We start from the raw sequence: 13,097 nt of genomic DNA, 5'->3' as shown, positions 1-13,097 counted from the left end.
TGGTATTGACCTTTTAATGCTGAACAGATATCACAAATTGATGCATTGATTCTTACTTAAAGTGTTAGCTTGTAAGTCATATTATCAGACGTGTGAATAATACATTTAGAATACAAGAATTTCTTAAGCTTAAGAATCTGTATGTCAAATTTTTTACATCAATTTCTTTCCAAAAACGGCAAGATCTGAAGTTTTTCCCCCGAAAAAGTAGATGTTTCATTTTTCATACAGCTTGCTGTTCTTAAATGTAAATAGAAGCACATGAATTAAAACACAGCTGAAATATTGCTCTGATTTTTTATGTTGGCTTTACACTAAGATTCAAACTCAGCAGATTTGTTAGCCTTTTTATTTTTGAATAAATTCACACCATGCCATATTTGCCTTCTGGAGTGCAACAGATATTGCTGCCCTTTTTTATTGTGTCCAAGGAAGGGTGTCAAGTATAAATTCAGTGGCGGAGAAAAGCATGTTTTATCCTTGTAGAAACATGTAAATCTTCACAACAGTCCTTCAGGTGTTCCTAAAAAACTGGCAAAAGAGTTTGTTTTCAGCTCAAATTGGTCGTTAACGTTTTGTAGCACCTATAAAACCCTTCACCCCTCTTTAAATTCTTAAACTTTATATTTGTGTTTGTAATAAGGTTTCTTGGCATTGAGAAATGCAACATTTTTAGAGTGTAAACAAATCTGTGCTGTGCTATTTTATAGGCTCAGTAAACATGTGTTAGAGGTTTTTTTTTAGCTACAAAAAGAAGGCATGCTTGTAAAGCCACAGTGCTGCAACCGTCTGTGAGAGGTCTGCTGTGGAAATCCAGCACCTCAGGGGACCTCTGCCATTCACTCTCTCCTTTAGGAGTTAATTAACATTTCCTGTATCAGATCTTTTCTAATAACACCCACATGACTCGTGTTGTTTTATTCAACCTGCTGGGGGCACCATCATGGAATTACGGGGGCTTCAGGTAGACGTAGCTCATGAGCTGTCCTTGGATGAACCCAGGGGGTTATCAATGATCTCGTCCTCAGTGACCTGCCGCACCTTCTGTTTCTCCCCCCAAGACAACAACAAACCAGACATGTCATCCCGCTCTCCCCTGAGGATTTTAGCCTGACATAACACCCGCTGCAAGAGAGCATGAGGCTTTACAGCAGTGCATATTGAGGACTGCAGGTCTGCTCTGCTGCACTGATCTACTCTGATTAGCAGAATGTGCAGTTACCTGGAAGGCAGTGGTTTGTCAGTAAACTTTCAGGATACCAATTAGTGACGTTCCTAACATTACAGGCACAGATATCTCCAAAGTCATCTTGTAAAATAATGTTAACTGCAGAAATCCGCTGAAAAGAGTATTGATTTTCTTATTCACTGTACATTTTATTGATTTTTCCTAACAGAAAATGACCTGAACTGACAGATAAACACAATCGAGGATCCAGTTGAGACGGCTTTAGTATTTTGAAGCTTACATTAGAATGGTCATTTGTGGAAAATATTGCCTTTACAAGCAGAGCGGGACGCAGAATCACCTCTTTATTTATTTGTCACAACAAAGAAGATGCTTCCAGTAATGATAAAACTCCAGAAGAGTGGAGGTAGAGTACATAGCAGCACATTGCACATGAAAAGTCTTTGTTTATTTGAAGATAACGCTGCTCAGCTGTAAGTGTTTATCCTCGGAAAAACAACAGTACTGGAGTCACCACCAGTTTTTATGAGATTTTCAAGCCTTGAAATTTCTTCCAAGGCAACAATGATGACACTGGTGGAAATAAAGCATGTAGCAGTCACTCTGTGCAGTAAATCCAAGGGTTTTAACACCCTTTTTTTTCTTTCATGTAAAGCTCCTATACAACCACTTGTCTCCCCTCCCCCACCCCATCACTCTGTATGTCCTCAGAATCAGTCACTCGCCTGAAGCAGCGCAGGCTCCTCCCCTGGCAACAGCAGCTAGATTAGTTGCTTTATCCCAGGTCATCTGAGGGAAGTGGGCCACACAGAGGAGATGGAGAGATGCAGCGGGTATTGCTACTATAGAGGCGGCTCAGACTGTTGCCTGCCGATGAGGCTAGATTTATACGTAATGAAATTTGGATGTTTGCTTTGCAGTCAAAGCTCTTAGAGCCTGAATGGCTGGGTTGTACAGAGAGAAAAAAAAAACATGAAATGTTGTCCAGCTTTCCAGTAAACCTCTTTGTTACAGTTTTCCTTCCTGATTCCTAGACTTAAATATGGGCAGAATTTTCTTAGATTGTTTTTGGGGGCTGTATATGTTTATCAATAGATGGAAGTTGTATGATTGCAATAACTGTATGGTTTGGCTCAGTTCACTGAAGGAATAATAAGAGCTGGACTGACGTTAGCATCAGCGTTCCTCCTGACCTTGTGTGTCCTCCAAGGAGTGTCTGTGAAACCCTAAGTGTTGTCTGATTCCGTTCTCACCTCAGTTGTATTTCCCTGTCCTCTTATTCATTTCCATGACTGATATTTTTGATCCAGGTCAAGGAACAGTGGAGAGGAAATGACTTAGGATTTTTTGATTGACTTTCTACTCTGCTCAGCTGTTCTAGTGACTGAGTTTAACTTGGAATTCAAAAAAATTAGGATGCGTAAAATTTGAAATACAAAATACAGTGATTTGAAAAAAATGCCAGCTTATATTCAGTTGATATAGAAAAGAAAAGGTATTTAATTTTCAAACTGTTTGACTAGATTTTTTTGTTGAAATATACACATTTTCTGAATTTGATATCTGAAACAGCTTTCAAAGAAGTTGGAACAGGAGCAAAATATAAAGAGAGTCTGGCTGCCTGCAGACATCATGCGTCCATAAACACATGGGCACTTGGACATTCAATTTATTGTGTTCAGTTTTTAATGAAAAAACAATTCAACAACAAAAATGATAGCAGGCAACAGACATTGTGGAGCACAACACCTGTATAGATATCTGATGTCTGCTGGTGGGTGCCTCTCAAAATAGGACCACATTGTCTGCAGTCCATATTATTTTCAAAAGAATATGGAGAAACTCTGCAGAAAGCGTCAAGGCCAAAAACCTTCATTAAATCCTTGTGACCTGAATTACATGCCAAATTTTCTAGGCAGGCTTTAACATGAGTTTTACCTGCTAGCACTTTTCACACATGCAACCCTGAAATTGTTATTTAGGTAGCCTGCCCTAAAAATTTTGCTGACATGCTTGTCACTCACACTTGACACTCGCTGTAGCAAGTTTTCCTGCAGTTTGCTTATCAGTCAACATAGGGATGGGAAATGGGAAATACTAAGGGGCTGGAAGGGAAAATTTAGGATGAAATAGTAAAAGAAAAAAAATCTCATTCAGACATCCAGCTCATCCAGGTAACGTTGGAAATTTTCATGAGTTTGAGCAAACATGAGTAGAGGTCCAGCCCCTAGTATTTTACCCTCTTCTTCCCCCCCCTTGTCTGATGGACAAACTGCAGGAAAACCTCCTGCTGTAAGAGACAAGTAAAAAAAAAATGCAGCTTAGGAAAATTGTATTGGTGAAAAGGGAAAAAGGTTTTTTTTTTGCAAGTATACACCTCAGCCAACAGTTAACTGGCCGAGGGGGTTCTGTACATGCTCCAAAGTTTTCACACTGGCCTTTGACCCAGAGTCAAAAGTGTACAAGAAAGCTTCAACTTATTTTTTCCAGAAATGTTGTGTTTGTAGTAAATGTGCAGAGTTGTGAAGTAGTCTGTGTTTTTACTGTTTGGCATATAACCAGTGTGCCATATATAGATCAGAAAAGGCCAGATATTATTTGCAAGGAGACATATTGGAACCTGCCTTAGGAGAGCTGAACATGCTTTCAGCCAGTAAATCCATTCTCCCCTGTTTCTTGTAAGAGGCCTAATTAAGCTGCAACAGTATCTTGGCTAAACTATGCATGTAAATGCATTGCCTGATATTGCGGTGGAACAACTCTGTTCCCAGACTGTCCCAGTGTCTGCCTGCTGCTTTCCTCCTGCAGTATCCAGTCTCGTTCTCTGCTGTGTCAGGCCTGCTGCAGCAGCAAGCAGCACTCACAGTGGTGCCAGCCCCACAGCTGCTTCAGCCAAGGCCTGTCCTGCCACACCAGAGACTAAAAGCTGAGTCAAACTGCATCCAGTCAGCTGCTGGCTTCTTCCTGGGCTGGTGCATTTCCCAAACCGTGTATCGCCCCATATTTACCACATCTGTTTAGCATGACTCAATTGTATCTATTGTACCAGTTGCACTGTATCTATCTCAGATGAGTAGGACTGTAATATGATTACTTGACCCAGTTTTACCATATGAGGCCCAGACATCGTGTACAGCAGAGTTGGACGCAGCAGACAGCAGAAGAAGCCAATGTCGGTCTTAGCCAACCCCAGCAGGCTTCAACACCCATGCACAGTCCAGGGCTTCACCTCTACACACATTCAGGGGCTAATCCTACGGCTTGAGCGCTTAATTTACATTCCCCAGTAGGAGGGCAGACTAATGACCTGTGGAATCCTGCCACCAATGTTCCCTACACCAGTGTGCGTCTGTGTGCAGCAGTCTGACATACAAATCTTGTTCTGTGTGTCCATCTAACCTCTTTGTTTTATGTGGCACAGGTACCCAGGCATGCTGGCCCTCCTTACACTGCTCACGACATCACAAAGGGACACCCTAGCTTGGCGGGCACACCGCCCGGTCATGCCCACTCCCCAGCGCTCTCTCAGGTATCAGTACCCACAGCTTCCCCATATCGCTACCCTAAGGGCTGGGAGGCAGGCGGAGGGGTGAGTTTGTCACTGTGTCCGCCGTCATCCTCTCTCCATATTCATGTTTGATGTGTCCATCTGTCTGCTTTCTTTGCATCACTTGTGTTAGGGCTGGGTGACAGTTCAACACTAGACCAGACTTTCACATTGAAATTGCTTAAAGTCACACATGATTAAGTGTTCTGTGTTTTGATTTCTAAAAATACTACAGCAGGAATACTATTTTAAAAGATTTGTTTCACATTTAGGTGAAAAATAGCAACATATTGGTTATAGTTAAGCTGAGCCCTTTTTTCATTTAAATACCTTACATTTAAATCTGCTCACATCGCCTGTTCCTAACCTGTAAAATTTGCCTTTCTTTATCAGCTTTTTATATGTTTTGTTCTCCTGTTTGTCCACTTTTGAGTTATTTTTCCATATGCAGCTTTAAGCCATGTTTGCATGAGTGTATTGTTTCAATCCATTCAAGGAAATGTATTATTCAAACTGTTTCAGAATCAAATCGTGAAAATACTGGTGCCATAGGACAAACATCTATTGCATTTAACGGATTATGTATACAGTGTTTGTTTAATCCTGATGAGGGTCAGGAGGGGGCATGTCCCAGCATGCATCGTGCAACATGGAGCTTAACACTATATCCTAGCTGGGTTGCAGGGCTTATGTATGTAAGAACATACATTCACATATTTGAGACTTGTTTATTAAGACTACTAAGTGAGGTAGAGTAACCTGGAAGAAATTAAAATGAACAGTCACTATGTTTATATTTACAGTTGAGTCCAGCTGTGGTTCTAACTCAATTAGGATATTTAAATGAACCAATGTCACTGATGAATCAATTTATTGACAGGAGTACGTTCAACTCCACTGCAGTGATAAGACACCTGTCAGGCTGTTACAACTGAATATCTTTCTTGTTGAACTTGCTGACAAGCAGCAAACTTGGTGCATGTTGAACAGCAAAAACATGAACAACAAAAACAGATATGGTGCTTTCTATCCCACAAACTTATAGCGAGACCTGAAGGCAGATGACAACCTGGCCCTGCCTATGCTTAGCACTTAGGGGTGCGCAATATGGCCAAAAATTTATGTGACAGTGTTTTATCCCTTTGCAGTAATGGTGTTACATCGCAGTATTAGAAAATTAAAAGAGTTAACATTTTTAAGTACATGTTTAGGTGTTGAAACCTCTCTTCTCCCCCCAAAACAAGCCTGTGGTGTCATAATCAACTCATATCTGTACATGATATCACAGAAAAATTAATTTAAAAGTCTCTCTGTGTTCACGTCTTTGAAACTACACCTGTAGTTTTAAGTTTGGTTTCTCTCCTGCTGAGGTTTGTCAAGCTGCTACTGAAAACACCACATTTCTTGCCACGGGTGTTCACAACTAAAGCACTTGAGCAAAATAACAGCCAGGTAATTTTATAGAAACAGACAGAAATTGCGGATTTATCATTTATTTGACTTAGCTTTAGCATGGTTGATGGTGAGTGAATGGAGCCGCTGATTTCATAGCTGCTTCACTGACCCTGTTTAACACCACATTCTGCTTCTGTAAATCATAATGGGCTTAAAACTATCAAATCATGAGTTAAAACACACCAGAAGACAGTTGTTTGAGCTATTGTTACTCTGATCACTTCAGCGTCTTTGTCTTTTGCTTATGACAAAAGAGAGTTGATCCATTTTAGCTTACTGCTTGTGTTGAACCCCTTAGACATGTAGACAGAGCCGCTGTGCACAGTGAGCACACTTACTACATGTTGCTGTTATTATACAAATGAAATCTGGAGAGGTTATTCATTATAGCTTATTATTGTGCTTCACGTTAATTACAATTGCACAAACAGGTGATGATACCTGGCTCCCCTTTAGGGCAAGAGTAAAACATGCTGATGACTGGACTCGGAATGAGCCATTATTGGTTACACATCACTGCTACATTATCAAGGGGATCAATTGTGCCTCTGTGCTCTATAAGGCAACACATGCATTTAAACCGGTGATGAGGGTGTTGCAAAATTTTAACAGTGATGATACTGATATTGGTTTGCTGCCCACTACTATTAGCATTTATGCCATTCAAGGATTGGATTGAGTTATGGGGCCACTTGGGTGACAGATCACACACTCGTTGGCTGAAATTAATTGTGGTGCATCATAAGTAAGCAGCATAAACCATGCATGAGATACAGCAGCTTCCAGTTGCAGTTCACACTTCCGATATCGCAGCTTTAAGGTACATGTAGCATTTTCATGGGAACAACAAACATACCCGTTTTTATTTTTGTAAATAAAGGCCTCTGTCCTGGCTGCTCTGACAAGACATAGACCTTTGCAACTAGAAAAAAACATCAATAATTCTCTGGCTTTGAAAACTGTTGGAACTATTCAACATGGTATTTGCACTACCACAAAAATATAAGATGAGAAAAGGCATTTTTTTAAATAATGTAAACATTTTCATGCTAGAATTCTATATATTGTGCTTTATTAAGAGCCATAAGTACAGATGTGTGATAATTAAATGTATTTTGAAAAGTGTTGATGTGAATGCAGCTAAGAATTAATTTTTTATTTTTATTTTTTCTAAAATAAACATTTGCCTTTGGCATTTGATTATCAGCCAATTACGAGAATTCAAATGTGTAGAAACACTGCTGCTTGTTATCAAAAACAGTTGTTGCGATATGCTCACATGTTCACAGAGATGACATTTTTTAACCTGGTCATGAATATAATGCAATTTTATTGCTTATTTTGGAGGAAAGCCCAGATCTGGTCAACATGTACTTAGTCTTTTCTTGACCCAAGCTTCACCCTGTGCTGCAAATTTCATGAAAATCAGGCCAGTCGTTTTATGTAATCCTGCTGACAAACAGAGCTGTGCATGATGTAAGGAAGACTCACTCATGTATAAACTCAGGCTGGGTTACAACCTCCACTTACATTAATTTATTTGGATAAAACTTACATATATACAGTCACATGGCTAAATCTACCTCCAAATCTCTCAGTCATAAAGAAAACCTTACTGTCAGACAGTGACTCTACTGTTGTGATGCTGTCATCTCTGCTGCCTTGCTGCTCTCCTTCAGAATCATGTTTCCTCTGTGACTCAGCCTCTCTGAAAGTATGTGACTCTGCTTACGAGGAATCTGGTTCTTCCTCCTCACCGTTGGCCCGCTGGCCCGCTGCCTCACCCCAAAGCAGCTCTCGTCTCTCACAAGCCTTCTATAGATAGCACTGTCAGCCAGCTCGAACTTAAATTATCACAAGCAAACCAGCAGCAGCTGGAAGCAGAGTAAGCAGATCTGCTTAAACCCACCTCTGTCAGGCTCCACTGCACAGGAGATGAAGAATAAGAAATACAGGATTTACTGTCCTTGAGGTTACCAATTATCTTAGCACAGTACCTAAACCCTAATCCAAAACAGTTTCTCCTAGCAGCATCCAGTGTGAGTTGATGTCTGTTGTAATAAGGTTACAGCTCATCTTTGAAATGTCTTAATGATGTGCCTGATTGCAGTGCTTTTTCTGATCTGTATGTAATGTTTTCTCTCTTCCTCTGTTCCTCTTTTTTTTATTTCTTTCTCTGACAGACTCCTTACAACCCTGGACAAAATGCTGGCTCCGCCCCTTTAGTGTATTCTCCACAGACGCAACCAATGAATGCACAGCCACAGAGTCGCCCAGTAAGCACACCTCCACTCTTTTGTTTACTACACATCCAAAACTAGTTACTCTTCGTAAAGTTACTGAAAGGTTGAGTTCTAATAAAACTAGTGGTTGAGGGTTTCCTGATGTTTAAAACCACATAGAGCTCAAGAAACATTTGAATTTAACGAGGACTTGGTCACATGACCGTTGCAGGCTTTTTGTGGTTTGTGGCCTATGGGACATTTGCTACACCAGCATTGGACACTGATTTTAGTTAAAGATATCCACGTTCATATGAAACTTTTATCAAGTTCTTGTAGTATTTCTTTAATAAAGCCAAAGACAGCCTTCCTTGCTTGATTTAAACCAGCTAATTGTTCCCTGTGATGCAACTTGCTAACTTGTTGCATTAATTCATCCACCAGCAATTAAGTCTTTGGGCCTCATTCACCAATGTCATTCTAAGATTTTTCTTAAATTTGTTCTTAAAGTTTCTTAAATAAACCTATGAGGGATTTAGTACACGTTCTTTAGCAACTGAGTCATTCAGAAATGTGTTCTTAAGTTGATGAACTGCTCAGCCTTATTTAAGTAATGTATTTTTGCATAGTATTTAATTATATAAAAGAAGGGCTGAAAAATTTGGGAACATAATCTAATTGCAGTAGTTTTTCTCAAAATTATTGAGATTACAACATGATTATTTTTAAATCTTCATTTTATGTATTTTTCAACAAATACAAGCAATAAATCTATCTGGTCATGCTTATTTTGACTCATATTGCAAATTGAATTTGGATTGAAGGGGATAATCACTTTTATATCAATCCCATTTTTTATAAAAAAAAGTGGAATTTTTTTTGTAAAAATTAAAAAAAAAAAAAAACTTGAGTGATTGATTTCATGATGTGTAGAGCATAAAAACTCTGCTGCCAAAAAAATTTAAACCAATATTTAAAGATTAAAGAAATATTGCACCTTCCGGGATCTAAAAATTGCTGCAGCTCATACTGCAAGTTAATCTAAATATTGATTAATTGTCTAGCCCTGTATAAAAGTGTGAAAATTCAATTTCATTATGTCCTTCATAATCTAGCATATTTGACTGCTGATGAGTGCAAAATTAAACGTTTTATGTTGTTAGTTTACTGCTTGAATGTTTGTAAAGGCCGGCTGAGACTACACAATTTTTTTGGTCGTTCACAATGGCTTCATATCAGACTATCCGACAAAAATCTTGTCCTGTCTTGGCCAACAGCCTGGCCAAACTACAAGAGTGATCCCGATTGCTCACTGTATGCTGACTTCACTGCTGACTCCAAGAATGAGTATGTATTCACAGGTTGAAGCGGGGGCGGGTCAAAGAGTGTCATTCACTCTACAACAGAAAAGCTCTAAGTGATTGTAACCGTCTTTAGCTTGTGAAAAAGTAAAAAAAAAAAAGAAACAATTATGGATTGGATTATAGATAATAAGTATGGATGTATCAAGAGGAGGACAATATGGACTGGCTCTCCTTCAGATAGAACTTAAGGTATGGTATGTGATAAAGTTAATAAAAAAAATGTACACATTAGTTCTCTGAAGGGAGAAAAAGAGATTCTTGTAAATAATGATGCAAAGGTAAGGAGCAAATGCTCTCCTGTTGGTAGAAGTTAGGATTTACATCGTCGTCAGGTCAGAGTGTCAAACTAGATGACGATGTAAGAAAAATTCTGACATGCTAGTCTTGTTGAATTGTGGTCGTGGGGCGTCTCGGACGCGTTGTTAATTATGTCACACTAAAAGACCATTTGTCGTTCCCAACGTTCTATATCGAGTTTTGAAGATGAGCTGCAACGTTGCAGTCGGGCTAAAATCTGACTGAATTCGGGCAGTCTGAGCCGGCCTTAAGAGTGCTCTGGAATGTTCTTAGAATTTGTTCTTGGCTAAGAACAAATCATAGTAGTGCTGTCAAAATTTTAGACTTATTTTGATTAATTAATCACATGCTGATTAATTGTACTCTGATGCCATCACAACTGGCTTAAGTAGCTTTGTTACTTTAATTTGAACGTGTGTAAAACATTTTCTGTGCTCTTAATTTTATAATTTTTTTCATAAAATCCATATTCTACGGATTAGCACCATCCCAGATTGACTTTTAAGTGGAAAATCTTCCCTCAGTCTCCATTTGTTCTGTTTCAAAACCTAGTAAAATGTTTTGATGCCATTCAGAAACATGTCTTTTCTGATTTGTATGTTACCATTATTATTTAATCTACAGGAAATGCAGTCTCTCTCAAATTATTGATACATGCAAGAAATTGTGAATCGTTAATTACAACACTTGTAATTAGTTCATTTACTTTGTTAATCAACTGACAGCACTAAATCATAGATAATAAAACTTTGGATGAATGTCAGAGTCTACTTTAAAACTACATTTAAGGGTTTAAATAACTAATTTTTCCTTGACAACAGTTGGTGGATGAGGCCCTTTGCTGTTTGCCCTATTGAAATCTGCAGCAACAATAGCCTGAAATTTATAATATTAGGAGTACACTGATAGCTGATACTGTACTGAACATACAGTATTTTCACAAAAAAATCTGCTTGAAAATAGTTCATTGTTTTAAAAAATAACTCTCAGTTTAAGCAAAATGATGCGTAGTTTTGTGCCATATTTAATTTGTGCGCAAGACAATCATCTCATGTCCATAATCAACACAATGACAAAGTATTCCTCTGTGTATTTCCTAAAACTTTTGTGTTTTATTAAAACAGATTGTAGATTCAGGTTGAAAAAAAGCCTACGGATATTAACTGTTCCATATTTTCGCCAGCCATTCTCCTCTCGTCTCTGTCATGTGTGAGAGGAGTCAAATGTCTCCTTCTGCTCGTTAAAGCTTTAAACAGCAGTGCATGATGGAACATATTGCTGACATACTGATCATAGATTAACGACTTCTCACAATGCATTGTGGATACAATTAGTGTACTATGTAGGGTATAACAATGCTGAGTCAGAATTTGGGCAGCACTACAGAATGGATTTTTCACTATTTAATGAGAAGAGTGTGATTTTGAACACAGCTGTGGTATGTTAAAAGTTTCAAAACAAGTTAACTCTGTCTTAGGTTTTTCTACTACCAGAAAAAGAAACGATTTTGACACCTCAGCCACAAAAATAGAAGTCATAGGCACCCAATTTTGGTTAGTATCTTGTTTTTATTAACAAGTTGTAGACAAACTTTCCAGCAAATTTGTGCAAACAAGTCAGCTTTTGATTTGAAATATTATTAAGAACTGTGGCATTTATTTTACTAATGGAAATGCATGAAAAGTCAGTGCTGATGCCAACACTGATGTCTAAAACAATTTAGCCAATGGCCGATGTAGATGCTTAATATGTTTAAGGGTGTAAGACTATCACAGTGCCAACATTTACACTCATGTTTGTCCAACAGGTTGTATGTTGTCCCAAAGTAATAAATCTCTTCTTTGAATCAGCCATCAGATAGGCTAAATTTGAGCATTTAACTGATACCAAATCAGTGCTAAAGCATGAGAAGCACACATACCAGTGCTAAACTGATGCATCTGTGCATCCCTATTTTTTAAGAATTTCTTGTCCATGTGATCTGACTTTGAAATAAGGAGATTTAAATCATCCATCTATCCATTATCTACACTGCATATCCTATTCAGGGATTCACACCAGAACCCTTCTTGCTATGAGGCTCCATCACTCCACTCTCTTTCGAACAAAATTATCAGCAAGAATTCAGCAACCTCACTCTTTCAGCTCATAGCAAAATCAGCTGATCGGATCAGTTCCAAACATTTTTCAATTTGAGTAATGAGATATTATACAGAGTTGTGGTATAAAATGTATTTTGTTTTTCATAGTATAAATGGAATAAAGACCTTTCATTAGTGGTTCCCATGGTGGGTTCCTGTCTTGATAGAGTTACATTTGAATGAAAGAGCGCACACCAACTTTATCTTGATGTAACTGCTCCAAGCACCGACGGCAGAAATTGACAAAAGACTGAGATTTTCCACTCCCAAGTCTAGGGCATAAATTTGCACAAACCTCCAGGGTCTTCACTTTAAACATCACCGGACATTTACCCATTCCCCGCCATTTATTCTTTTAGTTTTTTTAAAGAGACTAGAGCTGGGTGATAAATTACATCACATTTTAAGTCTTGACATTCATCTAAATCAGTAAGTGATGTAAAATTTGCGACAATGCTCTTAATTTATTTAATCACACATTTTTTTTGTGCAATTTATGATGGTAAATTGGTAGCAGAGGATGGCAACCAACTCAGACCCTTACTTCTGTGTATTTTAATGCTATGTGTACACATGTGGAACCCAGGAGGAGTAGTTGCTACCTTTCATGTGGCCAATCGGGATCCTGATCAATAAATAAATAGTCATCATGCTGTTTATCTTCCTTGATTCTCAAAACTGCCCTCCAAAGCCGTGTAAATGTTGCTTCTATTTTTGTAAGAAATCACCCAATATGATGGGCCAACAACCCTTCAATTATTATATTTACTTAAGCAGCATTCTCCATGCAAACACAGCTAGTAAGCATTATTTATTAATCTGGCCTGGCTTCTGCCCAGCCCCCATCTGTAGAGCAAACCCACCCAGATCTCAGTCAGTGTG

General features: G+C 38.6%; 1 protein-coding gene across 8 annotated transcripts in view; it reads left to right on the top strand.

The window, feature by feature from the left end:
• eif4g3a (eukaryotic translation initiation factor 4 gamma, 3a) overlaps positions 1–13,097 on the top strand; it is a 115,756-nt gene that overhangs the window by 29,579 nt on the left and 73,080 nt on the right. For 5 of the 8 annotated variants that reach the window (XM_041782676.1, XM_041782675.1, XM_041782674.1 and 2 more), the window contains 2 exons: positions 4,611–4,778; positions 8,375–8,467. In XM_041782676.1, the coding sequence (XP_041638610.1) occupies positions 4,611–4,778; positions 8,375–8,467 (261 nt within the window). The remainder of the gene's footprint in view (positions 1–4,610; positions 4,779–8,374; positions 8,468–13,097) is intronic. The other 3 variants (XM_041782680.1, XM_041782679.1, XM_041782681.1) reach the window with 1 other exon arrangement.

The sequence above is a fragment of the Cheilinus undulatus genome, linkage group 3 (assembly GCF_018320785.1).
Source record: "Cheilinus undulatus linkage group 3, ASM1832078v1, whole genome shotgun sequence".
In the NCBI taxonomy this organism is placed as follows: Eukaryota; Metazoa; Chordata; class Actinopteri; order Labriformes; family Labridae; genus Cheilinus; species Cheilinus undulatus.
The sequence above is the reverse complement of the archived record's forward strand: the minus strand, read 5'-3'. Positions and strand labels throughout refer to the sequence as shown.